This window comes from Eucyclogobius newberryi, unplaced genomic scaffold, assembly GCF_026437365.1.
Source record: "Eucyclogobius newberryi isolate DKJ021-1_F unplaced genomic scaffold, fEucNew1.0.hap1 SCAF_8, whole genome shotgun sequence".
NCBI lineage: Eukaryota > Metazoa > Chordata > Actinopteri > Gobiiformes > Gobiidae > Eucyclogobius > Eucyclogobius newberryi.
In genome coordinates this window covers 40,994,408-41,013,608 of record NW_027316500.1, presented here as the reverse complement: position 1 = coordinate 41,013,608, position 19,201 = coordinate 40,994,408, and the positions used below count along the sequence as shown (strand labels likewise).

General features: G+C 45.0%; 1 protein-coding gene across 1 annotated transcript; it reads right to left on the bottom strand.

Moving 5' to 3' along the window:
• Window positions 1-1,642: 1,642 nt before the first annotated feature.
• LOC140351649 (scavenger receptor cysteine-rich type 1 protein M130-like) lies at window positions 1,643-9,022 on the bottom strand. Its single transcript, XM_072437581.1, has 8 exons — window positions 8,730-9,022; window positions 6,835-7,116; window positions 6,406-6,711; window positions 4,515-4,796; window positions 4,129-4,419; window positions 3,340-3,666; window positions 2,090-2,175; window positions 1,643-1,838 (listed from the first exon to the last, which is right to left on the bottom strand). The coding sequence occupies exons 1-8, from the start codon at window positions 8,803-8,805 to the stop codon at window positions 1,767-1,769; spliced, it is 1,722 nt and encodes a 573-aa protein (XP_072293682.1). The 5' UTR covers window positions 8,806-9,022; the 3' UTR covers window positions 1,643-1,766.
• Between the last annotated feature and the right edge of the window lie 10,179 nt (window positions 9,023-19,201).

Sequence of the window (19,201 nt, the reverse complement as noted above, 5' to 3'; positions counted from 1 at the left end):
CCTGTGGGTGCTCCTGAGGGTGCTCCTGTGGGTGCTCCTGTGGGTGCTCCTGTGAGTGCTCCTGTGAGTGCTCCTGCGGGTGCTCCTGTGAGTGCTCCTGTGGGTGCTCCTGTGAGTGCTCCTGCGAGTGCTCCTGCGGGTGCTCCTGCGGGTGCTCCTGCGAGTGCTCCTGTGAGTGCTCCTGCGGGTGCTCCTGCGGGTGCTCCTGTGAGTGCTCCTGTGGGTGCTCCTGCGGGTGCTCCTGCGGGTGCTCTTGTGAGTGCTCCTGCGGGTGCTCCTGTGGGTGCTCCTATGAGTGCTCCTGCAGGTGCTCCTGCGGGTGCTCCTACGATGCTCCTGTGGGTGCTCCTGCGGGTGCTCCTGCGGGTGCTCCTGTGAGTGCTCCTGTGGGTGCTCCTGCGGGTGCTCCTGTGAGTGCTCCTGCGGGTGATCCTGCGAGTGCTCCTGCGAGTGCTCCTGTGGGTGCTCCTGCGGGTGCTCCTGTGAGTGCTCCTGTGGGTGCTCCTGTGAGTGCTCCTGTGGGTGCTCCTGTGGTTGCTCCTGTGAGTGCTCCTGTGGGTGCTCCTGTGGGTGCTCCTGTGAGTGCTCCTGCGGGTGCTCCTGCGAGTGCTCCTGTGAGTGCTCCTGTGGTTGCTCCTGCGGGTGCTCCTGTGGGTGCTCCTGTGAGTGCTCCTGCGGGTGCTCCTGTGAGTGCTCCTGCGGGTGCTCCTGTGAGTGCTCCTGCGGGTGCTCCTGCGGGTGCTCCTGTGGTTGCTCCTGTGAGTGCTCCTGTGGGTGCTCCTGTGGGTGCTCCTGTGAGTGCTCCTGTGAGTGCTCCTGCGGGTGATCCTGTGAGTGCTCCTGCGGGTGCTCCTGCGGGTGCTCCTGTGGGTGCTCCTGCGAGTGCTCCTGTGGGTGCTCCTGTGAGTGCTCTTGCGGGTGCTCCTGTGGGTGCTCCTGCGGGTGCTCCTGTGAGTGCTCCTGCGGGTGCTCCTGTGAGTGCTCCTGCAGGTGCTCCTGCGGGGGCTGATTTTCTATTTCAAAGCCAAACTAAGTAACTTTGGTGACAGAGCTCCCCCTGCAGCTCCTTTGTGAAATTACACAATCAGAAAACAGACCCTAAAGGCTTTTTTCTCTTTTCCTTTTCAAAAATGCAGGTAATATGTGCCGCCCTGTGGATGGCACATATGCCAGGCTCCACGTGCAGCAGGCCACAGGGTCCTGAGTTTGGATCCTTCCTGAATGTTCTTCTACACTGTCCTGTCCAATAAAGACTACACACCAAAAACCAAAAGACAAAAAAATGGAAAAAGAAATAAGGCAATATATTCACATACTGAAACATTTAACATGGCCAAATATAACAGAGAGCCAGGGTTTCTCAGGAGAGTCGTCTTTGGGTCGATGTCAGCAGATGTTACAAGGCTTGATTTCCGCTCAGAGACAGCAGGTGGCGACAGTGAGCTATTCAAATGCCCCAACAACATATTTATCCATCGCAGGGACAAAGACAACAACAGACAAGGATCAAAACGGTTTATTAAACGTAAGGAAAGGCACAGACTGCAGTAAAAACACATGGATGTAAAAAGTGAAAAATATAAAGCACAAGTAGTCATTAAAAAAGTTGGAAAAATAAATTAGATCAAAATTCTTCCTCAAATTGATCAATCACATGTTCCTCTAAATGAATCCACTAAGAGTAACTGATAAATACCAGTATCACAGTCCGAATAAAGTACACTCGCTCTTCTCTCTGTCTAAAGCCAGCGGTCTGAGTCCAGGTCTCATGAGGATCTGAACGGCTCTAACTCCAGCTCCACTTCAGCCGGCTCTATAGCGCCCCGTCTGGCCTTGACCTGAAACAACAGGACACAGAACATTCAGGTCTAAAAAACAGGACTAAATCAGGTCTAAACCAGGAAAACATGAAAGAATAAACCAGGACCAAACCATAACTTTAAGAACTAACGAAGGCCAAAGCAAGGTCTAAAACAGACTCAAGTGAAATGTGTTGGAAGCTGGACTAAAGCAGGACTCTAACCTAAGTGTAAAGCAGATCCAAACTAGATCCAAACCAGGACTAAATCAGGTCTAAAGACTCCAGTACCTTCCAGAATATGAAGAGCAGAAGGATGATTATGAGAGTCAACAGCAGAACCACCAGGACTCTGAAGATCAAGTCTGAGTCTGAACCTGCAACACAAAAGGACTCATGAGACTGTGACTCTAACATGAGGCTGTGACTCTAACATGAGACTGTGACTCTAACATGAGACTGTGACTCTAACATGAGACTGTGACTCTAACATGAGGCTGTGACTCTAACATGAGACTGTGACTCTAACATGAGGCTGTGACTCTAACATGAGACTGTGACTCTAACATGAGGCTGTGACTCTAACATGAGGCTGTGACTCTAACATGAGACTGTGACTCTAACATGAGACTGTGACTCTAACATGAGACTGTGACTCTAACATGAGGCTGTGACTCTAACATGAGACTGTGACTCTAACATGAGACTGTGACTCTAACATGAGGCTGTGACTCTAACATGAGGCTGTGACTCTAACATGAGGCTGTGACTCTAACATGAGGCTGTGACTCTAACATGAGGCTGTGACTCTAACATGAGGCTGTGACTCGAACATGAGGCTGTGACTCTAACATGAGGCTGTGACTCTAACATGAGGCTGTGACTCTAACATGAGACTGTGACTCTAACATGAGGCTGTGACTCTAACATGAGGCTGTGACTCTAACATGAGGCTGTGACTCTAACATGAGGCTGTGACTCTAACATGAGACTGTGACTCTAACATGAGGCTGTGACTCTAACATGAGACTGTGACTCTAACATGAGGCTGTGACTCTAACATGAGGCTGTGACTCTAACATGAGGCTGTGACTCTAACATGAGACTGTGACTCTAACATGAGACTGTGACTCTAACATGAGGCTGTGACTCTAACATGAGGCTGTGACTCTAACATGAGGCTGTGACTCTAACATGAGGCTGTGACTCTAACATGAGGCTGTGACTCTAACATGAGACTGTGACTCTAACATGAGACTGTGACTCTAACACGAGGCTGTGACTCTAACACGAGGCTGTGACTCTAACACGAGGCTGTGACTCTAACATGAGGCTGTGACTCTAACATGAGACTGTGACTCTAACATGAGGCTGTGACTCTAACATGAGGCTGTGACTCTAACATGAGACTGTGACTCTAACATGAGGCTGTGACTCTAACATGAGACTGTGACTCTAACATGAGGCTGTGACTCTAACATGAGGCTGTGACTCTAACATGAGGCTGTGACTCTAACATGAGGCTGTGTTGCTGTGCTTACCTCCCACATAGAGCTGGAGGGCGTGGCTCTGAGAGGAGAAGGCGTGGTCGAACACCTGCAGGAGGTAAACACAGGTGTAGTTTCCTTTGTGGGCGGGGCCAGTGTCAGAGAACAGGAAGTGTGCAGAGTGATTGACAGCGGGCAGGGTGTGGTTCTGAGTGAGGTTCACAGAGGGAGAGAGGAGCTGGAAGGAGCCTCCTGGGAACTGTGGCTCCACAGAGCATTTGACCCTGAACTTTGACCCCAGCATCACCCAGACCCCCTGAAGCTGGGACTCGGAGGCCCCGTCTAACACAGACAGGGAGATGATTGGACGGTTCAGTAAGTCTGTGAAGAGAGGACGAAGAGGTTTAATTCTTGACCCGACTGAGGCCCGAGTCCAGGGTCAGAGGTCACATTCTGAGTGTTTTACTGTCAACACTAATGTTTAACTCCAAAGTAATAAAGGGTCAAATGTGTGAGGTGAAGGTAGAAGGAGCGAGAGAGGAAGAACGTGAGGCTCTTGCAAATAATCTGATTGAGATTCATTCATTTCTGTTGGTCAGAGGTCAGACACAGGTCATCTTCTGTCAGTGAAACATTTGGTTTGGAGCAGAAGATTTTTTTATATTAAAAGCCACAGATCAAAAGTCTGTATTGTTTGTGTTAAGGAAATGATCATTTAAACTTTTTTTTAATTTCTTTATATTGAGACAAGATCAAAAAGGAAAATGTGTTCCTTCAAACGAGGGGTTAAAATGACGCCAAGATCAAGAGAAAACCTAAAATGCATCAGAGTTGTACTTTTACCTGAACACACCACGTCCAGAGCCCGAGAAGAGGGAGAGACTGTGCTCCAGACACACTCTGTCACTGTAGACTTCATCACACAGTGAGGTCTGATCTCCCACACACGACTCTGTGGAAAATCATCTCTGTGTCCTCCAGAAACAGCAGAGCCACAGTCCAGGGCTCGACACACAGCAGCTGTGGCCCCCAAGTTCCAGGAGCCATAGTTCTCCACTCGTCTCCATTCTCCTCTGTGTTTCACCTCCAGAGTCCCAGCACAGCGACTGGCCCCTCCCACCAGCCTGAGGGGCTCTGAACAGACAAGAGACAGAATGAGCCCCGCCCTTTTACCTGAGCAGCTGAAGCCCCGCCCCTTTACCTGAGCAGGTGAGGCCCCGCCCCTTTACCTGAGCAGGTGAGGTTGACAGCGGCTCCAGAGGAGCAGTTCTCAGAGCTGGAGCGGGGACAGTCCCTCAGAGCAGACTCATGTCCCTCACAGTAGAACGTCTGCAGTCCCAGAGGAGAGACCGCCCCCTGGAGGAGAGAAGGAGCCCCACAGCCCAGCTCCCTGCACAGCACCTCTGCACCCTGAAGGTCCAAGGCCTCTTCACAGAGCCAGGTCCAGGACTGATCCCAGATCTGCACTGATCCTGAGCACAGGCCGGACCCCGAGACCAGCCGCACCCAGTCTGTGGACACATGTGACATCACCGCTCTGAGCCAATAGGACACACACATGTGTGTGACATCACCGCTCTGAGCCAATAGGACACACACACATGTGACATCACCGCTCTGAGCCAATAGGACACACACATGTGTGACATCATCGCTCTGAGCCAATAGGACACACACATGTGTGACATCATCACTCTGAGCCAATAGGACACACACATGTGTGACATCACCGCTCTGAGCCAATAGGACACACACATGTGTGACATCACCGCTCTGAGCCAATAGGACACACACATGTGTGACATCATCACTCTGAGCCAATAGGACACACACATGTGTGACATCACCGCTCTGAGCCAATAGGACACACACATGTGTGACATCACCGCTCTGAGCCAATAGGACACACACATGTGTGACATCACCGCTCTGAGCCAATAGGACACACACATGTGTGACATCACCGCTCTGAGCCAATAGGACACACACATGTGTGACATCATCGCTCTGAGCCAATAGGACACACACATGTGTGACATCATCGCTCTGAGCCAATAGGACACACACATGTGTGACATCACCGCTCTGAGCCAATAGGACACACACATGTGTGACATCACCGCTCTGAGCCAATAGGACACACACATGTGTGACATCACCGCTCTGAGCCAATAGGACACACACATGTGTGACATCACCGCTCTGAGCCAATAGGACACACACATGTGTGACATCACCGCTCTGAGCCAATAGGACACACACATGTGTGACATCACCGCTCTGAGCCAATAGGACACACACATGTGTGACATCATCGCTCTGAGCCAATAGGACACACACATGTGTGACATCACCGCTCTGAGCCAATAGGACACACACATGTGTGACATCACCGCTCTGAGCCAATAGGACACACACATGTGTGACATCACCGCTCTGAGCCAATAGGACACACACATGTGTGACATGGAGGTTTGTAGGACAATGATATGGGTCAGAAGTCTGAGGACGAGCTCTTCTGGTCCAGAGACATCTGCAGGTAGAACTGTGAACACATGAAACTCTTTCACTTTCTTTAGACAATCAAACTCTGGTTACTTAAAGTAACTCTAACTATTTTTAGGCCTGATCTAAACTCTAATTGATCGTTACACAGAGATATTTCACATTAGAGATAAAATATTAAACTTGAACTTGGACAGATTCACCAGACACTGGGACAGATACAGAGGGACATTTATTGTCAGGTTTATTCTTCACCTACTTGTTTTACTTTTTGATCTGTCACTGTCTGGTCTTGTTCTGTTAGTATTAATAATACAAAAAGTAAAAAGATGTGAGAGTGAAGAGGAGAATGTAATATCAGAGCTGAACACAGCTCCAGACCCGGCGTGAGGGACACGAGTCTGTCCTCCTGACACCGAGGTGGTCCCGACCCAAACACTCTTCATTATTTATACTTGATATTTAGAGAGCTAATGCTAAGCTTTAGCATCAAACTGTTCATCATCTGTTATATTGAAACCAATAACACTTCCATAATGAGTGACTCCAGACACAGAGAGGAGCAGTCTGTGAGGAACATCTGAGAGATTCAACCTGAGGATTTAAGACTTTTACCTGAACACACCACGTCCAGAGCCCGAGAAGAGGGAGAGTCTGTGCTCCAGACACACTCTGTCACTGTAGACTCCATCACACCGTCAGAGCTGATCCACCACACACGACTCTGTGGAAAACCATCTCTGTCTCCTCCAGAAACAGCAGAGCCACAGTCCAGGGCTCGACACACAGCAGCTGTGGCCCCCAAGTTCCAGGGGTCATAGTTCCAGGGGTCATAGTTCACCACTCGTCTCCATTCTCCTCTGAGTTTCACCTCCAGAGTCCCAGCACAGCGACTGGCCCCTCCCACCAGCCTGAGGGGCTCTGAACAGACAAGAGACAGAATGAGCCCCGCCCTTTTACCTGAGCAGCTGAAGCCCCGCCCCTTTACCTGAGCAGGTGAGGCCCCGCCCCTTTACCTGAGCAGGTGAGGCCCCGCCCCTTTACCTGAGCAGGTGAGGTTGACAGCGGCTCCAGAGGAGCAGTTCTCAGAGCTGGAGCGGGGACAGTCCCTCAGAGCAGACTCATGTCCCTCACAGTAGAACGTCTGCAGTCCCAGAGGAGAGACCGCCCCCTGGAGGAGAGAAGGAGCCCCACAGCCCAGCTCCCTGCACAGCACCTCTGCACCCTGAAGGTCCAAGGCCTCTTCACAGAGCCAGGTCCAGGACTGATCCCAGATCTGCACTGATCCTGAGCACAGGCCGGACCCCGAGACCAGCCGCACCCAGTCTGTGGACACATGTGACATCACCGCTCTGAGCCAATAGGACACACACATGTGTGACATCATCGCTCTGAGCCAATAGGACACACACATGTGTGACATCACCGCTCTGAGCCAATAGGACACACACATGTGTGACATCACCGCTCTGAGCCAATAGGACACACACATGTGTGTGACATCACCGCTCTGAGCCAATAGGACACACACACATGTGACATCACCGCTCTGAGCCAATAGGACACACACATGTGTGACATCACCGCTCTGAGCCAATAGGACACACACATGTGTGTGACATCATCGCTCTGAGCCAATAGGACACACACATGTGTGACATCATCACTCTGAGCCAATATGACACACACATGTGTGACATCACCGCTCTGAGCCAATAGGACACACACATGTGTGTGACATCACCGCTCTGAGCCAATAGGACACACACATGTGTGACATCACCGCTCTGAGCCAATAGGACACACACATGTGTGACATCACCGCTCTGAGCCAATAGGACACACACATGTGTGACATCACCGCTCTGAGCCAATAGGACACACACATGTGTGACATCACCGCTCTGAGCCAATAGGACACACACATGTGTGACATCACCGCTCTGAGCCAATAGGACACACACATGTGTGACATCATCGCTCTGAGCCAATAGGACACACACATGTGTGACATCACCGCTCTGAGCCAATAGGACACACACATGTGTGACATCACCGCTCTGAGCCAATAGGACACACACATGTGTGACATCACCGCTCTGAGCCAATAGGACACACACATGTGTGACATCACCGCTCTGAGCCAATAGGACACACACATGTGTGACATCACCGCTCTGAGCCAATAGGACACACACATGTGTGACATCATCGCTCTGAGCCAATAGGACACACACATGTGTGACATCACCGCTCTGAGCCAATAGGACACACACATGTGTGACATGGAGGTTTGTAGGACAATGATATGGGTCAGAAGTCTGAGGACGAGCTCTTCTGGTCCAGAGACATCTGCAGGTAGAACTGTGAACACATGAAACTCTTTCACTTTCTTTAGACAATCAAACTCTGGTTACTTAAAGTAACTCTAACTATTTTTAGGCCTGATCTAAACTCTACTTGATCGTTACACAGAGATATTTCACATTAGAGATAAAATATTAAACTTGAACTTGGACAGATTCACCAGACACTGGGACAGATACAGAGGGACATTTATTGTCAGGTTTATTCTTCACCTACTTGTTTTACTTTTTGATCTGTCACTGTCTGGTCTTGTTCTGTTAGTATTAATAATACAAAAAGTAAAAAGATGTGAGAGTGAAGAGGAGAATGTAATATCAGAGCTGAACACAGCTCCAGACCCGGCGTGAGGGACACGAGTCTGTCCTCCTGACACCGAGGTGGTCCCGACCCAAACACTCTTCATTATTTATACTTGATATTTAGAGAGCTAATGCTAAGCTTTAGCATCAAACTGTTCATCATCTGTTATATTGAAACCAATAACACTTCCATAATGAGTGACTCCAGACACAGAGAGGAGCAGTCTGTGAGGAACATCTGAGAGATTCAACCTGAGGATTTAAGACTTTTACCTGAACACACCACGTCCAGAGCCAGAGAAGAGGGAGAGTCTGTGCTGATGACACACTCTGTCACTGTAGACTCCATCACACAGTCAGGTCTGATCTCCCACACACGACTCTGTGGAAAACCACCTCTGTTTCCTCCAGAAACAGCAGAGCCACAGTCCAGGGCTCGACACACAGCAGCTGTGGCCCCCAAGTTCCAGGAGCCATAGTTCTCCACTCGTCTCCATTCTCCTCTGTGTTTCACCTCCAGAGTCCCAGCACAGCGACTGGCCCCTCCCACCAGCCTGAGGGGCTCTGAACAGACAAGAGACAGAATGAGCCCCGCCCTTTTACCTGAGCAGCTGAAGCCCCGCCCCTTTACCTGAGCAGGTGAGGCCCCGCCCCTTTACCTGAGCAGGTGAAGCCCCGCCCCTTTACCTGAGCAGCTGAAGCCTCGCCCCTTTACCTGAGCAGCTGAAGCCTCGCCCCTTTACCTGAGCAGCTGAAGCCTCGCCCCTTTACCTGAGCAGCTGAAGCCTCGCCCCTTTACCTGAGCAGGTGAGGCCAGCTGAGTCAGACAGGGACGGCCCTGTCTACTGACTCCACCTCTCAGTGCTGAGGTTGTGGTTTACAGTAAACTCACACCAGCAGCACAAACCCTCCTGAGCCCTGTTCGCTCTCATGTCGTCTCCAGATCTCTACAGGAAGTTATCAAGGGAGGGAGGCGGGGTCACTTCCTCTTAGCTCCTCCCCCCGCGAGCAGCAGTGGAAATGGGAGGTGGTTTCTCAAGTCGCTCACGTCGCTACTGGTGTGAGTGCGGCGACTGCGTGAGTGCGGCGGCGTGAGTGTGAGTGCGGCGGTGGCGTGAGTGTGAGTGCGGTGGCGGCGTGAGTGCAGTGGCGGTGGCGTGAGTGCGGCGGCGGCGTGAGTGCGGTGGCGGCGTGAGTGCGGTGGCGGCGTGAGTGCGGCGGCGTGAGTGCGACGGTGGCGACGTGAGTGCGGCGGTGGCGTGAGTGTGAGTGCGGTGGTGGCGTGAGTGCGGTGGCGTGAGTGTGAGTGCGGTGGCGGCGTGAGTGCGGCGGCGGCGACGTGAGTGCGGCGTGAGTGCGGCGGCTGCGTGAGTGCGGCGTGAGTGCGGCGGCTGCGTGAGTGCGGCGTGAGTGCGGCGGTGGCGTGAGTGCGGTGGCGGCTGCGTGAGTGTCTTTACCTGTGGAGCTGCTGTTTGCTGACAGGACGCCTGCTCAAAGAAAAGTCATGTCACAAGATGGCGGTTGTCGGCCACACGGCACAAAATGGCTGCTGCTCCCGTCATTGAAGCGCACGGGCCTATTCTGATCAGTTTGATGGAAACAGGAAGCTCACTATCGCTCTGATCGCACTCTGGGGTTTGTGTATTTACATTTGCACATTCTTCAGATCCTGTTTTGCTTAATAAAAGGTGTGAATAACTAATGAACAATGGGTGTTATACCAGTGTGTTTCCTCCTCCAGCTTTGGCCTGCTCTTCCCCTGCCATGCCCCTGCTCTGCACCTGCCATGCCCCTGCTCTGCCCCTGCCATGCCCCTGCTCTGCCCCTGCACCTGCTCTGCCCCTGCCATGCCCCTACTCTGCACCTGCTCTGCCCCTGCTCTGCCCCTTCCTCTGCCCCTGCCCTGCCCCTGCTCTGCACCTGCTCTGCCCCTGCCCTGCCCCTGCTCTGCCCCTTCCTCTGCCCCTGCCCTGCCCCTGCCATGCCCCTGCACTGCCCCTTCCTCTGCCCCTGCTCTGCCCCTGCCCTGCCCCTGCACTGCCCCTGCTCTGCACCTGCTCTGCACCTGCTCTGCCCCTGCTCTGCCCCTTCCTCTGCACCTGCTCTGCCCCTGCTCTGCCCCTGCCATGCCCCTGCTCTGCCCCTTCCTCTGCACCTGCACTGTTCATGTCCTCATCACACATTCTAGAACTTTTCCCTTGTGGCGGCCCCAAGTGGCATCTTACGGTACTTCTCAAACTGTAAATATACATATCATCAACTTTTTTCTCCTTAGTTTATAACTTGTTATACATCAGTTTGTACTGCAAGAAATGTTATTTAAGCTGAATAACAAATAGAATAAAAATGACCCTTCTGCTGATGTCATCATGTTGAGTTCTCGCTTTCTTCTATTATTGCATTTTGACTTTTCCACTTCAAGTCCAGAACTACAGAGTCTCAGCTTCTCAAAGAGTCTTGCCAATAGTTTGTTCAGGAACAGCTTCCGGTTTAATTGTGTAAGTCATCGTCAAGAGAAAACAACTCTTTTTCAACGTTGGGGAACAAACAAACACATCATTTTCCACATTTCATCAAGTCAAGTTCAAACGCTGCAATGAAAAGTGGGTCAAAGGAAAAAGGCTGAAAAACCAAGAATGTTCAGGTCTAAAGTGAGGATGCATTAGAAAACAGAATATTCACTATTTATGACTGTATTAAAATATGAGTCTCTGAAAGTGACAAAGTGACAAAAGTCTGACTAAAGTCTGACTAAAGTCTGACTAAAGTCTGATAAAAGTCTGATAAAAGTCTGACAAAAGTCTGACTAAAGTCTGACTAAAGTCTGACTAAAGTCTGACTAAAGTCTGACAAAAGTCTGACAAAAGTCTGACTAAAGTCTGACTAAAGTCTGACTAAAGTCTGACTAAAGTCTGACAAAAGTCTGACAAAAGTCTGACAAAAGTCTGACAAAAGTCTGACAAAAGTCTGACAAAAGTCTGACTAAAGTCTGACTAAAGTCTGACAAAAGTCTGACAAAAGTCTGACAAAAGTCTGACTAAAGTCTGACTAAAGTCTGACAAAAGTCTGACAAAAGTCTGACAAAAGTCTGACAAAAGTCTGACAAAAGTCTGACAAAAGTCTGACTAAAGTCTGACTAAAGTCTGACTAAAGTCTGACAAAAGTCTGACTAAAGTCTGACAAAAGTCTGACAAAAGTCTGACTAAAGTCTGACTAAAGTCTGACTAAAGTCTGACTAAAGTCTGACTAAAGTCTGACAAAAGTCTGACTAAAGTCTGACAAAAGTCTGACAAAAGTCTGACAAAAGTCTGACAAAAGTCTGACAAAAGTCTGACAAAAGTCTGACTAAAGTCTGACAAAAGTCTGACAAAAGTCTGACAAAAGTCTGACTAAAGTCTGACTAAAGTCTGACTAAAGTCTGACAAAAGTCTGACTAAAGTCTGACTAAAGTCTGACAAAAGTCTGACAAAAGTCTGACTAAAGTCTGACTAAAGTCTGACAAAAGTCTGACTAAAGTCTGACTAAAGTCTGACTAAAGTCTGACTAAAGTCTGACAAAAGTCTGACAAAAGTCTGACTAAAGTCTGACTAAAGTCTGACTAAAGTCTGACAAAAGTCTGACTAAAGTCTGACTAAAGTCTGACAAAAGTCTGACAAAAGTCTGACTAAAGTCTGACTAAAGTCTGACAAAAGTCTGACAAAAGTCTGACTAAAGTCTGACAAAAGTCTGACAAAAGTCTGACTAAAGTCTGACTAAAGTCTGACTAAAGTCTGACAAAAGTCTGACAAAAGTCTGACTAAAGTCTGACTAAAGTCTGACTAAAGTCTGACAAAAGTCTGACTAAAGTCTGACTAAAGTCTGACAAAAGTCTGACAAAAGTCTGACTAAAGTCTGACTAAAGTCTGACTAAAGTCTAAATAAAGTCTGACTAAAGTCTGACTAAAGTCTGACTAAAGTCTGACTAAAGTCTGACAAAAGTCTGACAAAAGTCTGACTAAAGTCTGACTAAAGTCTGACAAAAGTCTGACAAAAGTCTGACTAAAGTCTGACAAAAGTCTGACAAACGTCTGACTAAAGTCTGACTAAAGTCTGACTAAAGTCTGACAAAAGTCTGACTAAAGTCTGACTAAAGTCTGACAAAAGTCTGACTAAAGTCTGACTAAAGTCTGACTAAAGTCTGACAAAAGTCTGACAAAAGTCTGACAAAAGTCTGACAAAAGTCTGACTAAAGTCTGACTAAAGTCTGACTAAAGTCTGACTAAAGTCTGACTAAAGTCTAAATAAAGTCTGACTAAAGTCTGACTAAAGTCTGACAAAAGTCTGACTAAAGTCTGACTAAAGTCTGACTAAAGTCTGACTAAAGTCTGACTAAAGTCTGACAAAAGTCTGACAAAAGTCTGACAAAAGTCTGACAAAAGTCTGACAAAAGTCTGACTAAAGTCTGACTAAAGTCTGACTAAAGTCTGACAAAAGTCTGACAAAAGTCTGACAAAAGTCTGACAAAAGTCTGACTAAAGTCTGACAAAAGTCTGACAAAAGTCTGACAAAAGTCTGACAAAAGTCTGACAAAAGTCTGACAAAAGTCTGACAAAAGTCTGACTAAAGTCTGACTAAAGTCTGACTAAAGTCTGACTAAAGTCTGACTAAAGTCTGACAAAAGTCTGACTAAAGTCTGACAAAAGTCTGACTAAAGTCTGACTAAAGTCTGACTAAAGTCTGACTAAAGTCTGACAAAAGTCTGACAAAAGTCTGACTAAAGTCTGACTAAAGTCTGACAAAAGTCTGACTAAAGTCTGACTAAAGTCTGACAAAAGTCTGACTAAAGTCTGACTAAAGTCTGACTAAAGTCTGACAAAAGTCTGACAAAAGTCTGACAAAAGTCTGACTAAAGTCTGACTAAAGTCTGACTAAAGTCTGACTAAAGTCTGACAAAAGTCTGACAAAAGTCTGACTAAAGTCTGACAAAAGTCTGACAAAAGTCTGACTAAAGTCTGACAAAAGTCTGACAAAAGTCTGACTAAAGTCTGACTAAAGTCTGACAAAAGTCTGAAAAAAGTCTGACTAAAGTCTGACTAAAGTCTGACTAAAGTCTGACTAAAGTCTGACTAAAGTCTGACAAAAGTCTGACAAAAGTCTGACTAAAGTCTGACTAAAGTCTGACAAAAGTCTGACTAAAGTCTGACTAAAGTCTGACAAAAGTCTGACAAAAGTCTGACTAAAGTCTGACTAAAGTCTGACTAAAGTCTGACTAAAGTCTGACAAAAGTCTGACAAAAGTCTGACAAAAGTCTGACTAAAGTCTGACAAAAGTCTGACAAAAGTCTGACAAAAGTCTGACAAAAGTCTGACTAAAGTCTGACTAAAGTCTGACTAAAGTCTGACTAAAGTCTGACAAAAGTCTGACTAAAGTCTGACTAAAGTCTGACTAAAGTCTGACTAAAGTCTGACTAAAGTCTGACAAAAGTCTGACAAAAGTCTGACTAAAGTCTGACTAAAGTCTGAAAATATGTGTTTATGGACTTAAATGTGACATAATCCTACTTTGAGATTCAGGAGTTTGTTCTGGACAGTGAATAATCTTTCATAGTTTATTTGAATCCTCTTGACATTAGATATGAGACATTGCCTGTACTTCAGAACTGTGAACTTTGACCTCACAAACTCCCTCCATGGACACAGTAAATCCATACCTTTGGAATGTACTTTTGGCTGAAGGAAAAGAGGTGAGCGACATGGGAACAGACATCAGGCAATGTGACTGACTCTGAACCCAGTGGGACTCCTATTTGAATTCTGTCAAATGGTTTTCATGTTTGTGTTGGTGGATGTCTGACATTTGACTCATTTGTATTCTTCATTTCTCTGTCTTTATGTCTGTTCTTTGTTCTGTCTGAAACTTTTACACATTGGAAGAAAAAACAACCTTTATACAATTTTAAAAAAGAAATGACAAAACGATAATAACGACGACAAAAAAAAGAGGAAAGAAGTGTCACTCACCCGAGATGTAAAGGGACAAAACCAAGACGAGTGCTCCGAGATCCATGTCCATGAACCAGGACTAAAACAAGACTAAAACCAGTCTAAAACTAGACTAAAGCAGGACTAAAGCAGGACTAAAGCAGGACTAAAACCAGTCTAAAACTAGACTAAAGCAGGACTAAAACAGGACTAAAGCAGGACTAAAACAGGACTAAAACAAGACTAAAACCAGTCTAAAACTAGACTAAAGCAGGACTAAAGCAGGACTAAAACAAGACTAAAACCAGTCTAAAACTAGACTAAAGCAGGACTAAAACAGGACTAAAGCAGGACTAAAACAGGACTAAAACAAGACTAAAACCAGTCTAAAACTAGACTAAAGCAGGACTAAAACAGGACTAAAACAAGACTAAAACCAGTCTAAAACTAGACTAAAGCAGGACTAAAGCAGGACTAAAGCAGGACTAAAACAGGACTAAAACAAGACTAAAACCAGTCTAAAACTAGACTAAAGCAGGACTAAAGCAGGACTAAAACCAGTCTAAAACTAGACTAAAGCAGGACTAAAGCAGGACTAAAACAAGACTAAAACCAGTCTAAAACTAGACTAAAGCAGGACTAAAGCAGGACTAAAACAAGACTAAAACCAGTCTAAAACTAGACTAAAGCAGGACTAAAACAAGACTAAAACCAGTCTAAAACTAGACTAAAGCAGGACTAAAGCAGGACTAAAACAAGACTAAAACCAGTCTAAAACTAGACTAAAGCAGGACTAAAGCAGGACTAAAACAAGTCTAAAACCAGTCTAAAACTAGACTAAAGCAGGACTAAAGCAGGACTAAAGCAGGACTAAAACCAGTCTAAAACTAGACTAAAGCAGGACTAAAACAAGACTAAAACCAGTCTAAAACTAGACTAAAGCAGGACTAAAGCAGGACTAAAACAAGACTAAAACCAGTCTAAAACTAGACTAAAGCAGGACTAAAGCAGGACTAAAACAAGACTAAAACCAGTCTAAAACTAGACTAAAGCAGGACTAAAACAAGACTAAAACCAGTCTAAAACTAGACTAAAGCAGGACTAAAGCAGGACTAAAACAAGACTAAAACCAGTCTAAAACTAGACTAAAGCAGGACTAAAGCAGGACTAAAGCAGGACTAAAACCAGTCTAAAACTAGACTAAAGCAGGACTAAAGCAGGACTAAAACAAGACTAAAACTAGACTAAAACCAGTCTAAAACTAGACTAAAGCAGGACTAAAGCAGGACTAAAACAAGACTAAAACTAGACTAAAGCAGGACTAAAGCAGGACTAAAACAAGACTAAAACCAGTCTAAAACTAGACTAAAGCAGGACTAAAACAAGACTAAAACCAGTCTAAAACTAGACTAAAGCAGGACTAAAGCAGGACTAAAGCAGGACTAAAACCAGTCTAAAACTAGACTAAAGCAGGACTAAAGCAGGACTAAAACAAGACTAAAACCAGTCTAAAACTAGACTAAAGCAGGACTAAAGCAGGACTAAAACAAGACTAAAACTAGACTAAAGCAGGACTAAAGCAGGACTAAAACAAGACTAAAACCAGTCTAAAACTAGACTAAAGCAGGACTAAAACAAGACTAAAACAAGACTAAAACCAGTCTAAAACTAGACTAAAGCAGGACTAAAACAGGACTAAAACAAGACTAAAACCAGTCTAAAACTAGACTAAAGCAGGACTAAAGCAGGACTAAAGCAGGACTAAAACCAGTCTAAAACTAGACTAAAGCAGGACTAAAGCAGGACTAAAACAAGACTAAAACCAGTCTAAAACTAGACTAAAGCAGGACTAAAACAAGACTAAAACCAGTCTAAAACTAGACTAAAGCAGGACTAAAGCAGGACTAAAACAAGACTAAAACCAGTCTAAAACTAGACTAAAGCAGGACTAAAGCAGGACTAAAACAAGACTAAAACCAGTCTAAAACTAGACTAAAGCAGGACTAAAGCAGGACTAAAGCAGGACTAAAACAGTCTAAAACTAGACTAAAGCAGGACTAAAGCAGGACTAAAACAAGACTAAAACCAGTCTAAAACTAGACTAAAGCAGGACTAAAACAAGTCTAAAACCAGTCTAAAACTAGACTAAAGCAGGACTAAAGCAGGACTAAAACAAGACTAAAACCAGTCTAAAACTAGACTAAAGCAGGACTAAAGCAGGACTAAAACAAGACTAAAACCAGTCTAAAACTAGACTAAAGCAGGACTAAAGCAGGACTAAAACAAGACTAAAACCAGTCTAAAACTAGACTAAAGCAGGACTAAAGCAGGACTAAAACAAGACTAAAACCAGTCTAAAACTAGACTAAAGCAGGACTAAAGCAGGACTAAAACAAGACTAAAACCAGTCTAAAACTAGACTAAAGCAGGACTAAAGCAGGACTAAAGCAGGACTAAAACCAGTCTAAAACTAGACTAAAGCAGGACTAAAACAAGACTAAAACCAGTCTAAAACTAGACTAAAGCAGGACTAAAGCAGGACTAAAACAAGACTAAAACCAGTCTAAAACTAGACTAAAGCAGGACTAAAGCAGGACTAAAACAAGACTAAAACCAGTCTAAAACTAGACTAAAGCAGGACTAAAGCAGGACTAAAACAAGACTAAAACCAGTCTAAAACTAGACTAAAGCAGGACTAAAGCAGGACTAAAACAAGACTAAAACCAGTCTAAAACTAGACTAAAGCAGGACTAAAGCAGGACTAAAACAAGACTAAAACCAGTCTAAAACTAGACTAAAGCAGGACTAAAACAAGACTAAAACCAGTCTAAAACTAGACTAAAGCAGGACTAAAACAAGACTAAAACCAGTCTAAAACTAGACTAAAGCAGGACTAAAGCAGGACTAAAACAAGACTAAAACCAGTCTAAAACTAGACTAAAGCAGGACTAAAGCAGGACTAAAACAAGACTAAAACCAGTCTAAAACTAGACTAAAGCAGGACTAAAGCAGGACTAAAACAAGTCTAAAACTAGACTAAAGCAGGACTAAAGCAGGACTAAAACAAGACTAAAACAAGACTAAAACTAGACTAAAGCAGGACTAAAGCAGGACTAAAACAAGACTAAAACCAGTCTAAAACTAGACTAAAGCAGGACTAAAGCAGGACTAAAACCAGTCTAAAACTAGACTAAAGCAGGACTAAAGCAGGACTAAAACAAGTCTAAAACCAGTCTAAAACTAGACTAAAGCAGGACTAAAGCAGGACTAAAACAAGACTAAAACCAGTCTAAAACTAGACTAAAGCAGGACTAAAGCAGGACTAAAACAAGACTAAAACCAGTCTAAAACTAGACTAAAGCAGGACTAAAGCAGGACTAAAACAAGACTAAAACCAGTCTAAAACTAGACTAAAGCAGGACTAAAGCAGGACTAAAACAAGACTAAAACTAGACTAAAGCAGGACTATAGCAGGACTAAAACAAGACTAAAACCAGTCTAAAACTAGACTAAAGCAGGACTAAAGCAGGACTAAAGCAGGACTAAAACCAGTCTAAAACTAGACTAAAGCAGGACTAAAGCAGGACTAAAACAAGACTAAAACCAGTCTGAAACTAGACTAAAGCAGGACTAAAGCAGGACTAAAACAAGACTAAAACCAGTCTAAAACTAGACTAAAGCAGGACTAAAGCAGGACTAAAACAATACTAAAACTAGACTAAAGCAGGACTAAAGCAGGACTAAAACAAGACTAAAACCAGTCTAAAACTAGACTAAAGCAGGACTAAAACAAGTCTAAAACCAGTCTAAAACTAGACTAAAGCAGGACTAAAGCAGGGCTAAAACAAGACTAAAACCAGTCTAAAACTAGACTAAAGCAGGACTAAAGCAGGACTAAAACAAGACTAAAACCAGTCTAAAACTAGACTAAAGCAGGACTAAAGCAGGACTAAAACAAGACTAAAACCAGTCTAAAACTAGACTAAAGCAGGACTAAAGCAGGACTAAAACAAGTCTAAAACCAGTCTAAAACTAGACTAAAGCAGGACTAAAGCAGGACTAAAACAAGTCTAAAACAAGACTAAAACTAGACTAAAGCAGGACTAAAGCAGGACTAAAGCAGGACTAAAACCAGTCTAAAACTAGACTAAAGCAGCACTAAAACAAGACTAAAACCAGTCTAAAACCAGTCTAAAACTAGACTAAAGCAGGACTAAAACAAGACTAAAACCAGTCTAAAACTAGACTAAAGCAGGACTAAAACAAGACTAAAACAAGACTAAAACCAGTCTAAAACTAGACTAAAGCAGGACTAATGCAGGACTAAAACAAGACTAAAACCAGTCTAAAACTAGACTAAAGCAGGACTAAAGCAGGACTAAAACAAGTCTAAAACCAGTCTAAAACTAGACTAAAGCAGGACTAAAGCAGGACTAAAACAAGTCTAAAACCAGTCTAAAACTAGACTAAAGCAGGACTAAAGCAGGACTAAAACAAGTCTAAAACCAGTCTAAAACTAGACTAAAGTAGGACTAAAGCAGGACTAAAACAAGACTAAAACCAGTCTAAAACTAGACTAAAGCAGGACTAAAGCAGGACTAAAACAAGACTAAAACCAGTCTAAAACTAGACTAAAGCAGGACTAAAACAAGACTAAAACAAGACTAAAACTAGACTAAAGCAGGACTAAAGCAGGACTAAAACAAGACTAAAACCAGTCTAAAACTAGACTAAAGCAGGACTAAAGCAGGACTAAAACAAGACTAAAACCAGTCTAAAACTAGA